General features: G+C 34.0%; 2 protein-coding genes across 7 annotated transcripts in view; one reads left to right on the top strand and one right to left on the bottom strand.

Moving 5' to 3' along the window:
- The window catches only part of LOC112686142 (vegetative cell wall protein gp1-like), a 6,721-nt gene extending 1,257 nt beyond the window's left edge, over positions 1 to 5,464 (bottom strand). Inside the window, exons 1-2 of the mRNA XM_025558316.1 lie at positions 5,039 to 5,464; positions 17 to 197 (exon numbers count right to left, since the gene is read on the bottom strand). Of these exons, the coding sequence (XP_025414101.1) occupies positions 17 to 197; positions 5,039 to 5,120 (263 nt within the window). The 5' untranslated portion in view covers positions 5,121 to 5,464. The remainder of the gene's footprint in view (positions 1 to 16; positions 198 to 5,038) is intronic.
- Positions 1 to 21,232, top strand: part of LOC112686141 (ADAMTS-like protein 1) — a 206,022-nt gene that overhangs the window by 7,898 nt on the left and 176,892 nt on the right. Inside the window, exon 2 of one of the 6 annotated variants that reach the window (XM_025558310.1) lies at positions 17,303 to 17,361. The exons of the other annotated variants lie outside the window; for them this stretch is intronic. The gene's annotated coding sequence lies outside the window, so the exon portion shown is untranslated. The remainder of the gene's footprint in view (positions 1 to 17,302; positions 17,362 to 21,232) is intronic. 6 annotated transcript variants of the gene reach the window in all.

Below are 21,232 nucleotides of genomic sequence, written 5' to 3'. Positions count from 1 at the left end.
ACTTTCTGCAGGAGATGTTACAATACTTGAGGGGATTGGTGGTACAGCCGGACTTGCCACAGGAGTTGGTGCTGCAGGTACACTCTCTGCAGGTATAGCCGGTGTTTCCGCAGGAGATGTTACAATACTTGAAGGGATTGGTGGTACAGCTGGACTTGCCGCAGAAGTTGGTGCTGCAGGCATATTTGACACGTCATCTAAAAACATGAACAACAATTAAAAGTATTAATCATTTGTTTGTATTATGCATTGTTTTATAGTTTAAGATATTTGAAATTAACATTAAAATATTTGTTATTATTATTATTTTTTTTTTTAATAATATGTATTACATACTCAACATTAATATTTCTGAACGAAATCAAATTAAGATTTTATGCCCTACGTTTTTAGTCATTTTTTAGATTCTTAATTGTTCCCAAAAGGTATAATAATAATCTGATAAAATATGGTTTTGTATACTATTCACGCAATGTAATATATTTTAATATTTTTTTTTTTTGCGTGGATATAAGTTAAATTCTAGTAAAGGCAACACAACGTTTATCCTAAATTTAAAGTTCACACATCTTTTTCTAAATTTTGAATACAAAAATTAGAAATTTTACGATTTATAGCATATATATTAAAATGCTTGTAATCACGTTCCAATATATTCGCAACTCAAAATTAAGAATAATCAGTCATGTAGGTGAACAGTTTGATAGTATCACTTTATTATAGTTATCGTGCCACCAACCTTAACTGTCTATATTTAATACTTTTAAAACACGATTTTCAATATGTATAGTAAAAACACAATTTTTTATAGCGATATTCAATTCGTTTTAAAAAATAAAAGTATTCAAAAGCTCGTGACTTGGGATGCATATAGCTGAGCAATCGTTTCGCTTCACTAAAGTTCACGTACAGGTTTGTTGTAATCATTTTTCAAGACACCATTTTAGATATCTTGCCATACCCTCTCCTATATGCAAAAGATGTAGAAATATGTAAAAGGTATTTGAAAATAGGAATATCAGGTTGGAGAAAATATACGATGTTGCATTAAAATAAGGAATGGGGTTGTTTAAAATGTAATAGTAATAGTAATTTTGTCACGGTTTACAGCCACGGGAATGGGAAAAAACACTTTTGTCGGAACAAAAACAATTTTCGTAGGAGATATTCGTAAGTTCAAAAGAAAAAAAAAATCTTATCAATGCCACTGATAAAAATAATATTATAAATCCGTAGTAAATCATTGTATTTTGGTAAAGATCCTGGACGATCCTTGTGGTGTTTTGAGGATGTATTCAAAACCGTAGAAATTCGCAAAAAGCTCACAAATTGGTATAAGAGTTTCTATGTCTATAGAAAATTCATTGTACGATATGGTTTTAAACGATATTTTTTTTCATTGCACACCCGTGTAGAACATTATGATTTGTAATTTTGTAATTATGAAATTTCGGAAAATGGTAAGAATCGCAAATTGAAAACGTACCTAACCAATAATGCGTCAATAATCCATCGAACTCCGAACAGCTAATCCGTTAAGCGTTACGCGTCCTAATATTCATGAACCCCGTCGAAACTTCAAATGTAATCGGAACACAAAATGCGGGGTAATAGAACGCGGTGTTGCGTTCGTGAGACGCATTCCGTTTCGTAATCGCTGCTCGAACGCTGGCGAAACCGATCATCGTGCGCAACGAAACTATGCGAAAACAAATGTTTAAGATAACGCGTATCACAGTGGTGTTATCTGCGCGCCCGTTGTTCACAAGACCCGCGCGCGATTAACGAATCACGAATACCACGGATGTCTAAAATTGTAAATCGCAATGCCATCGAAAATACGGGCGAGTTATTCGTACGAGTTCTCGTAAGCGCGCGTACGTGCAACAATGCGTTGTAGATTTTTGCACCGAAACGGACCCGAGACCGAGGGAAACCGTATCGTATAGGCGCAATTAGCGGGGGGGGGGGGTTAGTCCCCTCAAAAACATTCAAAGCCCCCCCCAAAAAAAAAAAAAAAATCATGCAGAATCTTATATTATTGTAGTGATAAATAAAATAAAATATATGTGATTACTACTGAAAAAATGTTATTTAATTAAGTTTTACTTGCCTTCCAATAAGCACATATTTTTTATAGAGAGTGAAGGGTGTAAAAAAAGTTCCTGAGACGCAGTGATTGAAAAATATATGGGATGGGTTGAAGTCCCCCAACATATTTTACTCTTATTGCGCCTATGGGTACCATCGTCGCGTATTCTTCGTTGGTCCCTTTTCGAAAAGAAAGAAAAACCCTTTTCGACCGTCGCACTCGTCTCGCGTCCGTTAACAACGATTGTCGGTCAACATTTGCGTTGGGCTCGTCTCCCGTTCTTTCATTCGATCGACGAACGAAACGGGTTCGCTGTGCACTTGTTTCGTACACCTGACTAGGTGACAAAGGTCGATCCGTCTGTACCAGTAGCGATTCGTAGTAAATATTCTGGTGAGACTTAAATCATATTATATAAACTTCATACAACAACGCACAAGAAAAACCGTTTTATTGGAAAATAAATTATACTTGATTTAATATTTAGTCAGTAACTTAATTAAATTTAAGTAAATTTTTTTATAAGCTATTCTGCAACTTTTTTTTATCTACGTATTCGTAGATGGCGGTGTACAGCTACTTACGACGGAAATTATTGTCGTGAACCCAGTTTCAATGGCGTCTACAACACGCGAATTATTCACGCCGGTCTCCACCGACCGACAAGCTTAACAACATTACGTGTTACGGTTGAACCTGTCGGACGTTAGTTTCACTGAAACGGCGACCGTCGTCGAAATTACCGGAATAGTGTTTCCATCGAAATAACTATCTATAACTATTTAAAACTACTTATACGCTTTATATTTTGTGGCCTTAAATCTATAATAATAAACGCAGAACACACGAGCATTTTCAATAAGAATAAAAATATTTCTGTACATTTTAAAATAGTTATTATTCACAAGTAGCTGTTTTTATTTATTTATTTTTTTTAAAGGGGAGACGCTGTCTCGAAGTCTCCCCTGACGATCCGCCTCTGGTCCGTAACCCCCGTCGACGCCATCCCGTGCACTGGATAAGAGGACGTTTTCCGACGACTTCGGCTCGGCGCACTTCGTAGGAAACTTCGCGAACGTCTCGTCGTATACGCCCGTACACGGCCCCGAGGACGATTCGACCGATTCGCGAGCACGCTGGGCAAAGACGTAATAACAATAATAACAATTGTAACACGGAACCGTGCTCGTTAGTGTTCCCGTAAGAACTCTGCGACGTGTGCACCACCCTTGGTTTGGTTAGGCTTACACGACTTTACACGCGTTCGAATCGACTGCAAACGCTAAAATCGCACCGCGGCTCGTTTCGCATGGAACACGGTGTTTGTTTTTGTTCGTTTACTGCGTACGGGATGCGGGTGGGGACGTGCGGAAAACACACGATCCGGACGTTTGAACTCAACGTGCGGTTAAAATTAAAATATAAAAAGCGGTATTTAAAAAATAAATTTAGAAAAAAAAAAAAAAGCAATTGAATATACGAATATGAGGAGTGATGGGAAAACACTCGTCGAACAAATTAAATGTATTCGTTTGTTGTTGCTAAATTTTTAATTTTTCGTTAGTACTAAAATCAATAAAACAAAAAAGGTGGATGAGCGATTTCAAAATGCTGTTTTTTTAAGTTTTTTTAAGTATAAAATTGTTATTGATAACACGTTCTGACAAGAAAGAAAATATTAATAAATCGTTGGTTTGTAAATAAAAAATAAATACATATTCTGCTTCAGGAAATTATTTGCACCCCTATAGGTAAAAAATATCCGTGTATTCGCCCAACTCTAATCAATAGTGATGGGCCTCGTAGGCCGTTGCATAGCGATAATTTGCTTCGTATTAGCAGCACGTAACGTGGCACGAAACTGTGGCCTGGCTATCTGGTGAACATACGCAGCGAAAAATAGCACGATTCGTTTTGTTGTTATAACGTCCAATCGAACCGCGTTGAGGTTTATCAACAATCGGTCGGCCGCAAATAGTTGTTATTAAAAAAAAAATATTACGAATAACGACTAATCTTAAAACGGTCGGTGGTCGCCGGCGTATTCGCCGCGATTAAACCGAATAAGTGTGACGCGAAACACGAATTCCAGTCGGACAGTAATGTTGATACGCGTAATCTCGTGAAAGAAAAAACCAACCGACAAGCGTACGCGGGAACGGCTACGCCTAAACCCGGGCACGGTCGTGCGCGTCTCCGCTCACAGAACTCGATTTTAATATAATTTTAAAAATTGATTCGGTGGTGAGGGGGGGGGGGAATATGTTTAATTAGAACGCTTCGATTACATGTTTGATCTGTTCCGGGTCAAACGCGCATCGAAGATTACCGGTCAGTACCGGGTCCAATCACTAACCAAGGGAGGGGCTAATGGAGGTTTAAGAATTTAGTTGGACGGATTTTTAAATCCATATAAAATTTTAAATCACAGAATATGTTTTCGAGTCCCTCATAAGTAATTTTTTTCACAATAATGACAAAGTTTAAATAGTTACGTTATTGGTATCAATTTTAATCTGAAACCATTTTAAAACATTCGTAAATACGTGTAATTAACAACAAAAATGTGTTATTTATTAATAAAAAAAAAAATATAAAATAGGTACCATATTCATCAATGACCATTGACGATATTTTACTATAAATATATTAATGTATAATAATAATTTGCTTCGTAAAACAGATAGCTTAGTCCTAATGGGGGGGGGGGGGGGGAGCTGGGCTAATGCCCCCTCAGCCACCCCCTTAAACCCGGCCGCGACCGGTTCATCATGATTGCTAAGAGGTATCGATTTTATCTTTTCAAACGAAAGATCGCCCATTTCCCCGGCCGTACGGACCGCGAGACATGGTGCACCGGAAAAGGATACGAAACAACACGGTTTAGACGTGACGGTGCGCGATCGGACTAAAACCTTCGGCGACCGTCGGGCGCGCGTTACTTACCGTTTACCGGGTACGCGTGAGCCAAACCCAGCGCGGCCAGGATCGCGCAGACACATCTGGTCGACGGCGACGACAACAACATCGCGGCACCGGGCGCGTGCCGGACGAATCTTCGGTTTCGGGGGTTGAGTTCGACAACGGCGAGCGAGCGTTGTCGACGAGTGCACCGCGGTGGTACCCGTTCGCGAGCCCGAAATGGAAAAAAAAAAAAAAAATAAAAAATAAATCGCCGAACGATTGAAGAACAACAGCCGTAGGACCGGTCGAAGGGTGCCGAACGCGTAATGGACGGTCGTGGGCGAAACGGTACGCATTTATAGCGGTGCAGCCCCACGTCGCGGCGGCGTTCCGACGGGGACGGTCGTGGCACTGGTCGCGTTGCGCCGACGAGGAAATACGACCAGCTTGGTTGTGCTCCGTCGGACGTGCGTTTTCCGCCGAAACGTAATCACCGCCGGCGAACGCTGCGGCGACGCGAAAACAACTCCTATCGGTCACGTACGGGTTTCGGCCGCGGTTCGAATTTGTCCCCGCGCGCGGGCAACACGCCGTCGATTGTTGTTTCGGCGATTATCGTTTCTCGTTTTTTTTTTCCTTTATTTTTTTCACTCGCACCTTTGACGTTACGAAGCGCACGCGCGTTTTCTTATCGTGTCCGTTACACGGAACTCCGTGGGCGTCGCGCCGACAACGCAACTCCGTCCGATTGTCTTCGCCGACGAACAATGGCTAATAATAATATTAAACGCACTCGATCGTAAAAAAACGACGGCGATGTGTTTAATACCCCGAAAGCGGCTCTGCGGCGTCATTTGTTTATTGTCGCACGGTTTCTGCCGAAAACCGATCGCAACGGACGTGTGGGGCGCGCGCGCGCGCGCGTGCCCCGGCGGCTTCTGTTTTACGTTACCTATTGAGAAATGAAAATTACGTCGTTTTGAAATAAAAAAAAAAAAAAATCGAATAAACAAAGGAAATAATAATGTCCGATAAATTGTGTTCCGTTGCAGCGACTGCACTCGAGCGCCGGCCGTCCTGGACAACCCGAAATCAATACCTGTAATTACGTTGCAGCACCCTGCGCACTGGTCCGCTCGAAGGCGCGAGAACATAAATTCTACGCGTTTCTTAACCGGTCGACGACGACAAATTTTAATAATAAAACAAATAAATATTCTTAAGCGTATACATTGCTTCATCACGTGCGTGTAACACGTACGTCTGTTTGCTTTCTACGGAAAAACATAAAATACGGTTCGGCGAATTTATTGCGTTGGATATCGTAACACGCATTATTAACTACAAATGATTAGAGGCTCGTGTTTGGACGTTTTTAAAGGTTGACGTTATTTATTTGAATCCGTATGTTTACCTATTGTCCGATAATCTGTAGATAAATATTACAGTTTTCTGTTCGATTCGTATACATTTTCTCGTTGTATCTATATGTTTTTCGTTCTACAGAAATGTAAATAGTATATTCCGATTTATACCGACATTTTTTTTTTTTTTAAACCCAATTGATTTAGTGTCAAAGTTTAATCCAAACATTGTACCATTGATATGATGATATTGAAACATGTTAAGATTAATCTTGTAAAACCAAAAGTTAGACTCGTCGAGTGTTGATTACAACATGTTCATGTGTTGACTAACTTTATTTTTCACCTATTTTGATGTATCTCAACACTTCTAATGATGCGATTGTAAATAAAAATAATATACTTATATTTATAATACACTATAGGAAATATAAAAAATAATATTTTTACAAAGAGACAAGTTTTTATATAAAAAATATTTTGATCGATGATTAAACTCAAATAAGAAAAATTAAAACTAATTTTAAAGACCATAATAATTTTAGTTACTTGCTTAAGTTACTTTAAATAAAACTTTACCAAAGAATTTCAAATTATATAATTTTTAATTATGGGTAGTAATTTCAAATTGCATGAATATATCATACACAATTATTTTGGAAAGGATTCGGTGAAATTCATTTTTGAGTGTTTAACAAACACCGATTATCATTCTCATTTCCTAAGAAGTCCTTTTATAATAAATTGTATATTATTTCAAGTTAATCATTAATTATTATCACGTATTTATAAATCGTAAATCTTAAAAACTCAAAATTTCTCAACCAAACTGTCGATAATCAAATGTTGATATTTGGTTTTTCAGTTCTGGAAAATTCTATGAAATGCTTTTCATAGGTATTTAAAGAGAGAAATTAATATTCATTTGAGAGATCAACATAATAAAGGGTTGAAAAAATATATAATATTGAAATAATACAAAATAATTAGTTTTAACACATTGTTATTCACAGTGTAGAATTTATTAAAAATATATTGACTCGAGGAAAATATTATTAAACTTAAAACTAGTATTTTATTCATTTATAGTTGAGAAAGTTTTCTACCTAGTATAGTTCGTAAAATAATAGGATATAATTAAGACAAAACAAAAGAGTAAACTTTTAGATAATAATCCGTTATTATTTACAAGTTAACACCTGTCAGCTCGTGTTCCGATCGTTAACGGTTAGAAAAAATCTAAATAATACCGTGAATTTTATACAAGTATGTTGTGCTACGATATTTTATTTATGTAAAGTAAATCGTGATATAAAATGCTCATGAAGTATTCATGCGAAAATATTGTTCTAGCTATTTCGATATAGTATCCCGGAGGGTTGTGTTCGTTCATATTTAATATTTTTTAAACAAGACCTACTGGTCTTTTCATTTTTTTCCGAAATTGTGTTTTTCGCACTACGAAACCGCGTTTTTGATGTTTTGATAAATTGAACATTGTGTTTTGCAAACTATTGTTTTACACATAGTTACGCACCTCTATACGTGTTTAGCGCGTGAAATAATTATGATGCGGTTACTTCTCCGTCCACGGCGTATAAGCTGTACGAGCCAACTGCGAAACAGCCGAACGTTAAAAACAATATTATTGTTTTGTTTTTAACGAGTGGCCAATGTATGCAATCGTATTATATAGGTAATACAACCACAACCATGTTCACTTACGAACCAGGTGTTTCAACTTAAAAACATATAAAACAGTAAATTACTATAACGGTATAGTTAGGAATTTGATGGGCGAGAGTGATTCAATTTTTTTATAATATTTTTTATATTTATTTTTAATTTCTAAAAATCAAAATTAGTTATGTTATCGTTGGATTACTATTTAATTATATTCATAGTTAATAAAAATATTATAAATAGAAGTTATCGATCAGTTTTATAAAACTAAATTCGATTTCCTAAGTTTTTCGGAAAATTGTACGCGGTAATGTATTCATGCATAAAATACAGAAATAAAATATTAGTAAAATAAAACTTTGAAGGAATCCATACCTCTCGTCCGCCATCAATTACGTCCCTGTACCGCTGTGTTGTAGGTATATTTTATAATATGTATACAGGTCACAGAACCGTTTGGATTTTGATAATTATATAACTCGGTCACAGCGATCAAATGCTATCATTCGACAGCATTTATTCTGTACAACGGTTTACTGTGTAATGTGCGTTTCACGTTACCGCGATTTAATAGCTGCAGTGGTTGCGCGCGACCGTTGACCGTTGTTTGGTTACATTAGTGCCCTACATATTACGGCGTACATCATTCGGAGCGGATATCTGCAACAAGGGTTGAGGGTACATTTGATTTGCGTACGGTCGCATGAATAATAATAATGCCACTCGGTCGAATCGATAAACGAAAACGACCCGATATAATATTGATTCGCGGATCGTATGCTATGCAATTTATATTCAAATCGAAAATACACGATTCTCGTAACTGCGGTGCCACCGTGTACCATATAACAAGACGTACAATAGACTCAACAACGTATTCTATTACCTCACGTTATGCTGTACCGGGTGATATATACGCACCAAGACGTTAATAATAATTAACGTGTATCGTTTTTTTCGTTCGATTACTTGTGCTTATGAAATAAAATACGCATGCACTGGATTCCAAATACATTTAAAGCGTATATTATGTACGTTCTACGAACTGGACCCGTCGAATACAATATACATGTGTCAGAGACGTATTTAGACATACTTTGGGGGGGGGGGGAGCATTCAAATTTTTTTCTTTAATTCAGACTCAAAATTTACAAGTAAAATTGTTAGTAATATTTAAATCAGGTGAATCCTCAATAATTGTAGTTTTTTCTTTTTTTTAATCTAATGCCGGATACACTTACAATTGACTTTTATGTAGTTCTTTTTTTAACGCCTGTCTGTGTTTTGATAGTTACGCTTGTGTTTTATTTGATTTTTCACTGAGTATGGATCCGACGAAAAGCCCAAATCAATAATTCACATTAAAAAATTGAAATGTGTATCTCACATTTAATCGATTCCTTAAATACGGATTCAGGGTGAAGTCGCCCCCTTCGCCCTCTCCACCCTAAAATACGCCCATGACACGTATAAGCATATTTACGAGAAGCGAGGATTTATTTTTTTTTTTAATAAAAAACAGAATCGACTATGAGTGTTAATTACCAATCGTTTTGTGTAGACACCTTTTGGTTCGGAAGAAAACAAAAAAACTTATATCATAATTCGATAAAGTATTGTCGCTCTTTTTTTAGATCATTGTCAGGTTTATTTAATACTTTTTAGTACGACCAATGGCACCATCACTTTTCTTCCCTATCGTGTTTATATAACGCTTTTTATTTTCACTCTTACAGAAAACAACTTGACATCCCGTTTAAAATCTATTGGCCGGAAGACATTCAAAGTCACTTTTGGGCACCGAAAATATCCTAAATGGATTATAAAAGTAAAACAACCTTTAACAAACGACAAACATAGTTAACCCAGTAGTATCGTCATAAAAGTGGAAAAGTTTTTAACAACTTGGTCTATTATGGTCCATTTTCAATACCGTATAAAATATAAATTATGGTTATTCGTACTTTGAAACATCTAAATTCAAAGATTTGAGACCCAGCTTGTCATTCATTCGTGGATTTGGATAGTTTTTTTCGTCCACAATAGAAATCGATTTTCTAAAAACGAAAATAATGATAAGGCGTTGATCGGCGACTCACGCTTATATTATACAACATACATTCTGTGCGCGAATACGTACATTTGTTAGGTTGATTGTAACAAAATGCAACGTATCACAACCAATATTTTCGAGTATGCGAACACTTAGTAAAAAAAAAAAAAATGGAATCAAAAGATAATTAAGTATTTTCCTGAAAACCTCTTTTTAGACAGTTACAGATCGTCCGGTTCAAAAACATGTGACGCGTATTTGATTATAATACTTTAAGTTTTTTTTATTTTTTTTAATTTAACAGCGTTACATTATAGATAATTCTATAAGAACCAGAAAACGTTTTGTATTCCTATACGTTTATGTTACGAAAACCCATAAGTAGAGAACGGATTTATATGTAAATACATATTTTTATTAAAACGAGATATTTAAGATTCGATAAGAAACGTTCATGATTTAAATCATTCCTATTAATATGATACTACTTTTATTTTACATATTTTTACATATTTGACTAATTTGTAAATATTTTTAAACATATTTTATCATTTCACGTCTTCTTCGTATGAAAATACAAGAAATTATTTCTAATTTAGATCTAGTAACTTCTATCGCTATAAGAAAAGCTTAAAATATTATACAAAATGAAACATTGAAAACTAATTTAATTTTCATTTCAGTGAATTTTAGTTTTATTGCACATACATTTACAAAATTAGAAGAAAAAAATATGTCCTTAAATGATAGTATGCAAATTGTCGAATCAACGATTGAAAAATGAAAACTCTTAAACGGACCAACAGGAGATTTTGTAAAAAAGAAAATTAATGCTGTTACAAAAAAAAATTCCAGGCGATATTGATTTTAAATTAATCAATGACATAATCAGTGATAGACACCATTCTAAAAATTTAGAATTATCGCCTTCTGATATTATATGCTTCAAATATGCTTTAATCAACCGATGTAGGTTGATGCGGAACGATCATTTAGCCGTTTTAAAAATATATTAAGATCTAATAGGCGATATATAATATTTAATAATTTAAAAGATATTGTAATAATTCAATGCAACAAATCATTTTGATAATTTAATAATTATAATTTTTTTTTTTCAATTCAATTTTTTTCTTACATATTTGGATGTTTTTAGCACATATTTTATAAATTATACTTACATACATATGTACATATTTCTGTATTTTTATTACATATAAATCCGTTCCCTACCCATAAGCAATCACCAATACTGTAATTTGAAGTTGGTTTCTAAAACAATATTATTATGTACGCATTGGGGTTTTGTAAAATCGGTTTTTCGTGTTCTACTGACAAGTGTTGCTATTATTATTTACAAATGATTTTAATTTGTTCCAAAAACTTCATTCACCTTTGCGAGTTGAAAAAAATACAATCGGATGTATGGTCGAAAAAAAAGCGTTTATTCATTTTGTGACGATTCACGATATTTTTGTGTTTGATATTTTCGTTCCACCTGTTTAAATTTTAAGAAACGCAGCAATTTAAAGGTAAATTATGGATAGTTAATACGCAGTTCAGGTATTAGTGTTAAAGAGAAACATTGGTTATTTATTGTCAAGATAGTAACAATACAAATATGAATCGTATAACTATTTTATCTAAATTGAATTTTATTTTATTTTTCTTCGAATAGTATACTTCAATGGTTAAGTTTATTTTTCGAAAATAGTTTTAATTTTTGTACTCATGTTCTTCGTATATTTTTACGTCGTTAAAATTATCTTAATACGTACAAATAGAAAAGAAAAATAAATTATATTATTTTAAAGATAATGTGATTCAGAGACTAATATTTTTACACAAAATGTATAGTTATTTTTTAATGAAATACAGCTGTGAGAGTTCGTTTTCGTATAATAACGATGAGTGCTTGCGTTACATCAAAGTATTACTTGGAATTATGTACGAAGTTGGAAATTTAAATCAGTAATCCATAATCATTTAAATTAAGTTCCGACTAATATATATATATTTTTTTTTTAATTAATAACTATCAATATTGTATAACTATTTATTTCCTCATAAGAAAATCTTATTATTCTCTTGTTACTAGTGAATATTTCTTATTATTAGTTTTGTATTATTTATAAAAATAAAAGGGTAATTTAATGTGTACACTAAATTCGTATAAGTTATAAATTATGTAATATATATATATATATATTGTTTCAAGTTTATAATTTATTAATGAACTGGCTAAAATTTTGATCTAATTTACCACTAGAAAGTGTTGGCTCAAAAACTATTAACAAACTAATATATGATATTGTTATACATGTATGTATTATATTATATATGTGATGCTATAAACATATTACAATGCCTATAACTATGTTACTCATCGGTCGTTATATTTATGAACTTTTAACCTTAACGGAGAACTTTTTACATACGTATTATTTTAAAGTAATTTAATCGTTTCGCCTTACAATAAGCCAAAAATACCAAATGATTTATGGACAATGTAATATAATAATAAAACAAAGCAGTTTATGTTTGTATTTCGTGTTATGAAATATTGTTGATCTTGATAATTGTTCGGCACATTAATATTGTACTCTTATACGCATGTGTTTATTATGAATTGATTAAGTAAAGAAAAAAATCGGTTAGCAGGTTACTTACCACGACTACCAGAAGTATGATAAGTATTTGATTACGTTCCATGAATTTCATCATTTATTTTCTGGAAATCTATGCTCGTTTATTTTATTGATGTGTCGGTGTCCGATATATTAATATATATGTTGTTATACAATTATTATTTTTTCTTCGACGGGTTCCGTTTTGCCAATTGTTCTTCTTTATATTTTGCGAATAATTGGTTTCCGCGAATCACTTGTTTCCCATCTTAAAACGAACTTATGAACTCAAATTTTTTTTGATTTTTGTTGCTTCGTTAATTATCCGTTTCTCACATTTTGTTTCTTTATATTGTTTAATATCGTTAAAATTGTACAACGAAAAAATAAGCGATGGAGAAAATTTCCAGAAAGCTTTAACAGATAAATTTTAACGATGTTAATCAGCGTCATGATCTAAGAGCATCCGTAACCGAAGCATTTGCCTTTACCTGAGAGTTTCTCAACTTTCCCGTTCACGTTAGATTTTTCATTATACTACTTTGGACGAATCATATTTTTTTACTACTGGTCCCTTGAACTTTGAGTGCACTAGGTTTGATGAAAAACATCATCAATATATTTTATTTCCGTGCTGAAAGGATTCATTTGTACCATGGTACGCGTGTCAAAGGTAAGACTTCGAATAAAAAAAAAAAAAACGGAGATTTACGGAAATTGTATTAACTCGACAAACAGACACACACGTATACACGTCCGAAACGCAGTAAAATCTGTGAATGAACAAAGTACCACTGCGTTTAGTCCAACAGACGCGAAGATCTAAATAAAAAAAAAAAAAAAAAAAAAAAAAATGATCAAAAGTACAAATCTAAACGTTTTCTAACGTCACGTAGTAAGTATAGGGCAAGGTTTCAGTTGCGTAGATCCTTAATATGATGATACGTCGGTAAGAGTGAAAATTACACCGCCGTTCCCATTCGATACCTTATCGGCAGTAACAGTTCATAATTTATCACGCACATCATCTATCACATCAGCGCGCGAGTCAACTATTCGAAGCGTGAGCAGTTATTCGAATTCCTGGATATTTGCAAAACAAGCGAGGACGGTATAATATGCCGCGGTGCACAAGACGACGTTTTCGAAAGAATAAAAACCACAATGCGATCGCCGTGCACGGAACACGTATTTTTTTCGTAAAGCACAGCTGTTCCTCGAACGTTTCCTTTACGTGAAAAATCCTTACCGATCAACGGTTGCAACGTTGCATGCGTCCTCCAATTATTCCAGATATATATATATATATATATTAACCTCGTACTTCTTCCGAGCTACGGCGAATATATCATCGTTTAAGATCGGGTCTTCCGATGAATCGTCGTCAAACTTCTCCGGACCAGTAGTTTCCGTTATCACATCTGATATATTAACGCTAAAAAAAAAAAAAAATCGTGTACCGAAGTTCGGTTGAATTTGATTCGGCAAAACTTATCGGTACTGAAAATCGAAAAATCGAATTAAACGAAAAGCAGTTACGTAATTTCGAGCGTGTCGGACGAATAATAGATTCCGGAACGGATTTCAGGCACATCGTGTATCGCGGTTTTTCTAGTCGGACAACACGTTTAGAATCTCGGTTCGGACGGCGTTCCTCATCGCAGATGTGTCGATTATTGTAATATTATAACAATTGTTAGCACAACACGGTATTATTATCACGCGTACAAGCGACGACCACGTTTGTCGTGCGCAGTGTGTATTTCATCCGAAACGTGCACCCAGTCTGCTTGTTTTGACGGCGGAATCGAGGGCTGGCTGGCTGACTCTGTTCACCGTCACTGTGTACACGATAATAATAAAAATAGTAATATATTTTAATCTTCATCCGACTGCGAACGCGTACCCAACGCGCGTCAATGATCACGCGTATCGTTATAGATCTGTTGATGTTACGTTCACGGAACCATGGCTTTATTCGGTCATTATTATACATTATTTTATTATTATTATTATTATTATTATTATTTATTTTTTTTTTACCTTGTTCGTCAGACTCACTATCTGTACAGGTACACAATGCGGCCTACAGAGATGTCAGGGAATCGGAAACCGAAATATTTTAATAGCGTTTTTCTTTGGTGGTGTCTCTCGTCACTCTTTCAGGTTTTTATTATTTCTTTTTTTCCCTTCCTCTCTGTCGGACAATAATATGATATAGTGATGTACGCGTCTTGTCTGCGCAGTCGTCTCACACGCGTTACTTCCAATGGAATTTATTCCGAAAGCTTATTTTGTTTACGATTCACGTATCACAATATTACCATATGAATTGATCAGGTTAATTTAGTAACAAAATCATCGTTTACTATATTATATTATGATTTCGTTAAAAAAAAGAAAAATAACACTTTTTCACAAATAGTACAATGTACCAATCCATGATGTTTTGTAACATGTATTTATGTATAATAAATTATCGTTTTTAAAATATGAAATTACTTTTCAATCGGCCGAAAACCGTTTTAAAATCAATATTTTACTAGCGTTTCTTATATAGAATCAAAGCTAATACTGATACGGAATAATATAAAGACAAAAAAAGAAAAAAAAAACATTAGTATTTATTTTAGAAATTCCCTTTAAACAACTCATTCTGCGAAAACGATTTGTGTGTATATTTTGACAACCTTTCCGAAAATGACATAAATATTTTAGAGCCGGGTGAAAATATAACCAGGAACATTTTTCAATCAAAGTTTTATATGGAATTTCTACGTTATATTATAAATAGGTTAGGTTTATGTATTTCTCGGTTACAATCAATTTGCTACAGCATGAACCATCACGATTCTCTACAATGTGTATCTATTCACATATACATCGAATATATTCGTAAAACTAAAAACATATTTTAGGTGCTAATATAGGATTCCCGTGGCGAAATGGAAATTTTCATTATTTATTTCATGGACCATAAGTGACGATACTTTCAGATTACTTTCAAAACCACCACGCGGTTTATTAGTCTAATTTTTAATGCATAAAATTATATAAGTATATCGTAAATTTCAATTAAAATATTAGAATATGTTGGTGTCTGAAATTAAATTAAATTATTTTGATGAATCATCTAATGCCATTTTGGCAGTTTCCAATATAAGGTTTCAATAATAATTTTTTTAAACAACAAATCTTTGATTGATTAATTCTAAGATTTTTTGAAAACATTTTTATCATGTTTACTTAATCATCATCAGAATCTGGAGTAGGACGACTTAATATCATTAAAAATGTATCAAGACCGGTTTTATTTAAATTCATATTGTGAATGCTAACATACGTGTATAGTTGAGATTTTTAATATTTTATCAGGTCCATATAATTTTAGCAAGTATTATAAATACAGAGGTGGAACTAAACATTTTTACTTTCGAGAAAAATGTTGAAATGATGCCATGTCATAGATCAAGAATCTTATAAATTTTCCTACAATTTTTTTTTTTTAATTATTAGCATACAACCATGCATATTGAATTGTATACATATTATAAGCAACAATAATAAATTTATCGAACGAGTCAATAACGAATTATATACCTACTACAAAAATTAAGTAGACCAAAAATTTTTCATCCAGAAATAAATCCTTGTCTTCCTCCCTCTAGTTCCACACTAGAATAAATGTAACACATGATTTACATGTTATATGTAACTTACAGTTTAAAACTCCCAACAATATAATTTTTCCTCTCGTCTGTTTGGTAAAATGTGTTATATTATTATTTGAAATTTGCACACAAGAAGAATATTCATAGGTGATAAATATTATGAAATTGGGTCTCATAAAAAATAACAAAAGTATGTTTTCATCAGTATTTACACGTTTAATATTTACATCTATATCTGGGTAATAATAATACTCTACTTATACGAAAAAAAGTGTAAGATTTATAACATAGCGTTACAGATACAACCGATATAGGACACCAAACAAAATCAATTAGAATTTCTTTCATGAACTTTCGAAGAAAAATCTCGGTTTTTTTAAATATTTTACAAGGATTTAATGAAACGCTCGAGGTAGAAACGCCGTTTTTTATTAAAATTATAGCATAAAAAGATTGATCAAGAGAGCCGTTATTGTATCATAATTTAAAAGTGGACATAAATTATTAGATCGATTCCTGAATGATTCTCGGTATTTATATTTTTTTAAGATTATAAAAAAATTTAGTTAAACGAATGAATAAAATATTAATGATAAAATTAATGTCTTGTTTCCGATCAAGTTTTAATTTATTACTATCAATCCAATTACACAATTTTGAACCGGAGATAAACTTTGGTGTTTTGTTAATGGACTTTCTTAATATCGTGTTTAATTCGATTCGATCGCGAGTTTACGAAATACGATTGTATTATATACATATTATTACATGAAACTACGTGTCTAATCCCTAAAATACGTCGCATTTTTGTTTACTTGTCAAATCCGTGTATTTTTTGTTTGTTATATTCGTATACTTATGATAATAGACAATCATTACCTAGAATGACTCGTATATATTTTTTATAGTGGACGAAATCATCGTCATCGCGTTACATCGAATACACACCACCTCTCCGCAACAAAAGGTAAAACTCATAATATTTTATAATATAACGTTGGTCTTGTTTGTTTTTTTTTTTTTTTATTCGACGCTATTGTGGGTTTTAAAACGAAAAGATGCATATCGTAGTATCACATTCGTATTGGATAATGGATGTGTAAATGCAAACACTCTTAAATGTTATTTTCCCCCGTTGCTATAGACCCGCGGTAAGAGATGGGTAGTCGAGATTGAAGAGGAATGACAAATGTGATAATCAATCAAATGGAAAAAAGCTAAGGGTAAATATATGACGTTGTGATAAATATACAAAAAATGCGCACACAAATTACCCGGTAATCGTATGTATAATATTAGGAATCTCGTCGGAAAATGAAAACATTGACAAATTTCCAAGTGCTCAATGATATTATATTTATGAGTAATACGTTCATTTCTACACGCTTTCGTAACGTTATTCATGTAAAAAAAAAAAATAAAAAAAGAAAAAGAAAAGAAAAGAAAAGAAAAAAGAAATGGCTTAAAAATCGAAAAAGTATAAGAGCGAACACAAAACTAAAATATATTTATAGGAAATTTTTAAAGTCCAAGACTAAGCTGACGGTATAAATGTAATCAACTATTTATTTATGTTTTATTCTTATGTTTTTTTTATTTGGCTTCGGGTCACCAATATATTTTAATATCATTGCCGAGCCTTTTAATTACTAAATGAAAAAGTTTTTTTACCGGACCTACATGAAACTCATCAACGGCAATCAATTTAATTGATATTAAATATATCGTTGTAATAAGAATTTGTAACAAAAATTGTGCTGACGAACCTTGTATGATTTTTGTACAATGTAATACACTATCAATTCAATTAATCAAAATGAAATCATTTAAAAGGCAATAATTATTGGTTAATGTAATGTAGGATAAATAAAATTAAAATAACGTTTAGTAAATTATAAAACATATTTCTTGTACGGCAGCGGTATATGTCTATATCATTCATGTAACCTATTTGATAAGGCACCTCGTTATACAGAATCAATTTTCCCTCGTGTTATTCTTCGTGAAACAGTTTGACATAAATTAAGAACGCATTTTGAATAATTGCATTATATTTATAAGTTTATCGTTACGCAACGTTGCGCTAAATCCTCTTAAAAGTAACTTTAAGGTTTGACTATCGCAGTAACAATATTTAATTATTTCAAAACAAATCAAATGAAAACATCGACTTAACTTATTTTCTATTCTTAGTTGAACAAACGCACGGTAGCAGAAAATAATAATTGTATCAATCGTTCGATTCAGTGTATATGGTGACGAACGTTATGAATTTTAAAATATGTAACTGATTTCATAAACATTTTAATTCGGAAGTTTTTCAAAAGCAGAAACTAAGCACAACTTCGTTTTAAACACCAAATTTTGTTTAACATTAACTTATTGATGTTATTCGAACACGTTGACCGTCAGTCGATACTGTGCTTACGCCTTAAAAGGATACACCATGCATATTAAAATATTGACAATTCACGTGTGGTCGACTGCTGTAAAAAACTTCTTCGTTCGCAATCTGTGCGCGCCAAGAACGTACCCAAGGAGGGTTATATAGGCGTTTCTACCTCGAGCGTTTCATTAAATCCTTGTAAAATATTTAAAAAAACCGAGATTTTTCTTCGAAAGTTCATGAAAGAAATTCTAATTGATTTTGTTTGGTGTCCTATATCGGTTGTATCTGAGGGGTTCGGTTTCAGACCTCCTCGTTAAAATTTCTACATACACAACGGTTTAACAGTAAATAGTATAATAATAGTATAAGGTGTCACAAAAATAACGCAGGATTTAAATCAGCTATAAACTAAATTTATTTCTTTTAAAAAATCGTAACAAATATTTTATTCGCTTCAGAAGAAGTTAAGGTTTAATAGTGAAAAACAATATCGGGCATATGACCCTCCTTACTAGCCCTACAGGTGATTATTCTTTCCATGAAATTCACCATCACTGGATAACACATTGTCCCATCAAGTTCGTTGAGGATACGATGAATTTCTTGCTTAAGTTCCTAGACTTTTCGAACTTTGTCCTGGTAAACTCGTGACTTAGTGTATCCCTATAAGAAAAAATCACACAGCGTCAAGGTGCAAGATCGAGGTGTGTAGCTTTGGTCACGGAACAAGATTAGTCTGTCCGAGAAATTCTTACGCAGCAGAGAGATTGTTTCTCTTGAAGTGTAACAAGTTGTCTTGTTGTAACCATACAAGAATAACTACTCAGCTCAGTCATTTTCTTTGGCTGAGGCCAATGAGTTTGGACCAAATAAACATTGAAAATGTATGGTTTTAACTTGTCACATTCCAAGTGAAACAATCACTTTGTTGCGTGAGAAGTTCCTGAATAGACTAATCTCGTTGTATGGAAACCAAAACCACCCATCTCGATCTTACGACTTAATAACGTGAGATCTTTTTCTTATAAGTATTCACTAAGTCACGAGTTTACCATTTAAGTTCCAATGCCTTGGAACTTAAGTAAGAAGTTCGTTGTGTCCTCAACGAACTTGATGGGACAATATGTTATCTAATGATTGTAAATGTTATGGAAACAAAGCCTATAGGGCTAGTAGGGAGTATCATATGACCGATATTGTTTTTCACTGTTAAACCTAAATTTCTCCTTAAGAGAATGATATATTTGTTATTTTTTTTTTTTTTAAAGAAATCAATTTAATTTATAGCGGATTTAAATCCTGCGTTCTTTTTGAGATACCCTATATATGGTATATATTAATTTCCCATTATCTTCAATATACAAAGTTTATGGGTTATATAATATACTTATAATGTACAAACCATACTATAGTATATTAACAGTAATTTGTTGGTATTGAGTTAAACTATAATTATAATCAGAGAACAGATAAAATAAAAATGTTGGACCCCCCATAAAAAATTCCTGGATACGCTCCTGGTGCGCGCAGTTCTACAGCACGTGCCGACGGCGTGAAATCAGTGCATACTTACGGACGAATGAAATTAATAGGTATTGAAAAACGGTTCCAGTTTTCGTTCTTTTCTCTCTCTCCTCCCCCCCCCCTTTTTTTTTTTCTCTCCGGAAACATTGGTCAAACGGCGCGACACGGGTTTTCGTGGTCGAGATAAAAAAAAAAAAAAAAAAAAATAAAAACGTTACACGCACATAATGAGGATGTATACCACTTAAATCGTGTCCGCCGGACACGACTCGTGTGATATTTATTTATTTTTCTCGTTTTACCATTTCGATTCCGAAACCGGACATCAATCATCCATCGACGGAACGTATTAATATAAACATGCGTAATACGTACATGATTTACGAGGAAACACGCTCCGCGACGAGGGTGGTCCCGGGGGCGAAAAAAAAAAAAATGATCATAATAACAATAACAATCGTCGGAAGATTAATAACGCAGCGGAGCGCGTGAACCCGTCCGCAGCCCGGGCACGTGTGGGACATTTAACGAACGGTTATTTTACCGGGAGAGGACTAGACCTCCGTCTGCGGTCGGTAACACATGGCCCACGGGCACCGCGCACGGGGATAACGGACGCGCGGCCGCGATCGCTGTTGCAGCAGTATCGTTCGTTACGAACGAATCGAACGCCGCACGACGTACGTGCATCGCGTTACAATACCACGGCGCGCTGACCTCGACGCGTTCGCGCGGGGATCAACACCGAAACCGGGGTTATCGCGAATCGATCGAAAAAAAGGTTCAGGGGATCGCGTAAAATCGGACTTACGACTTGGCGCACACGTCAACGGTACGGTCTTACGGGCGGCTCGGTAATACGACCGAATCGGTAACGTTGCAGCCGCGAAGCGATCGAGCACGTAGGAAGGAGTTCGGGTTCGAC

The sequence above is a fragment of the Sipha flava genome, unplaced genomic scaffold, assembly GCF_003268045.1.
Source record: "Sipha flava isolate LNK unplaced genomic scaffold, YSA_version1 2_pilon_pilon, whole genome shotgun sequence".
In the NCBI taxonomy this organism is placed as follows: Eukaryota; Metazoa; Arthropoda; class Insecta; order Hemiptera; family Aphididae; genus Sipha; species Sipha flava.
Note: the sequence above shows the minus strand (reverse complement) of the source record. Positions and strands in the feature narration are given on the sequence as shown.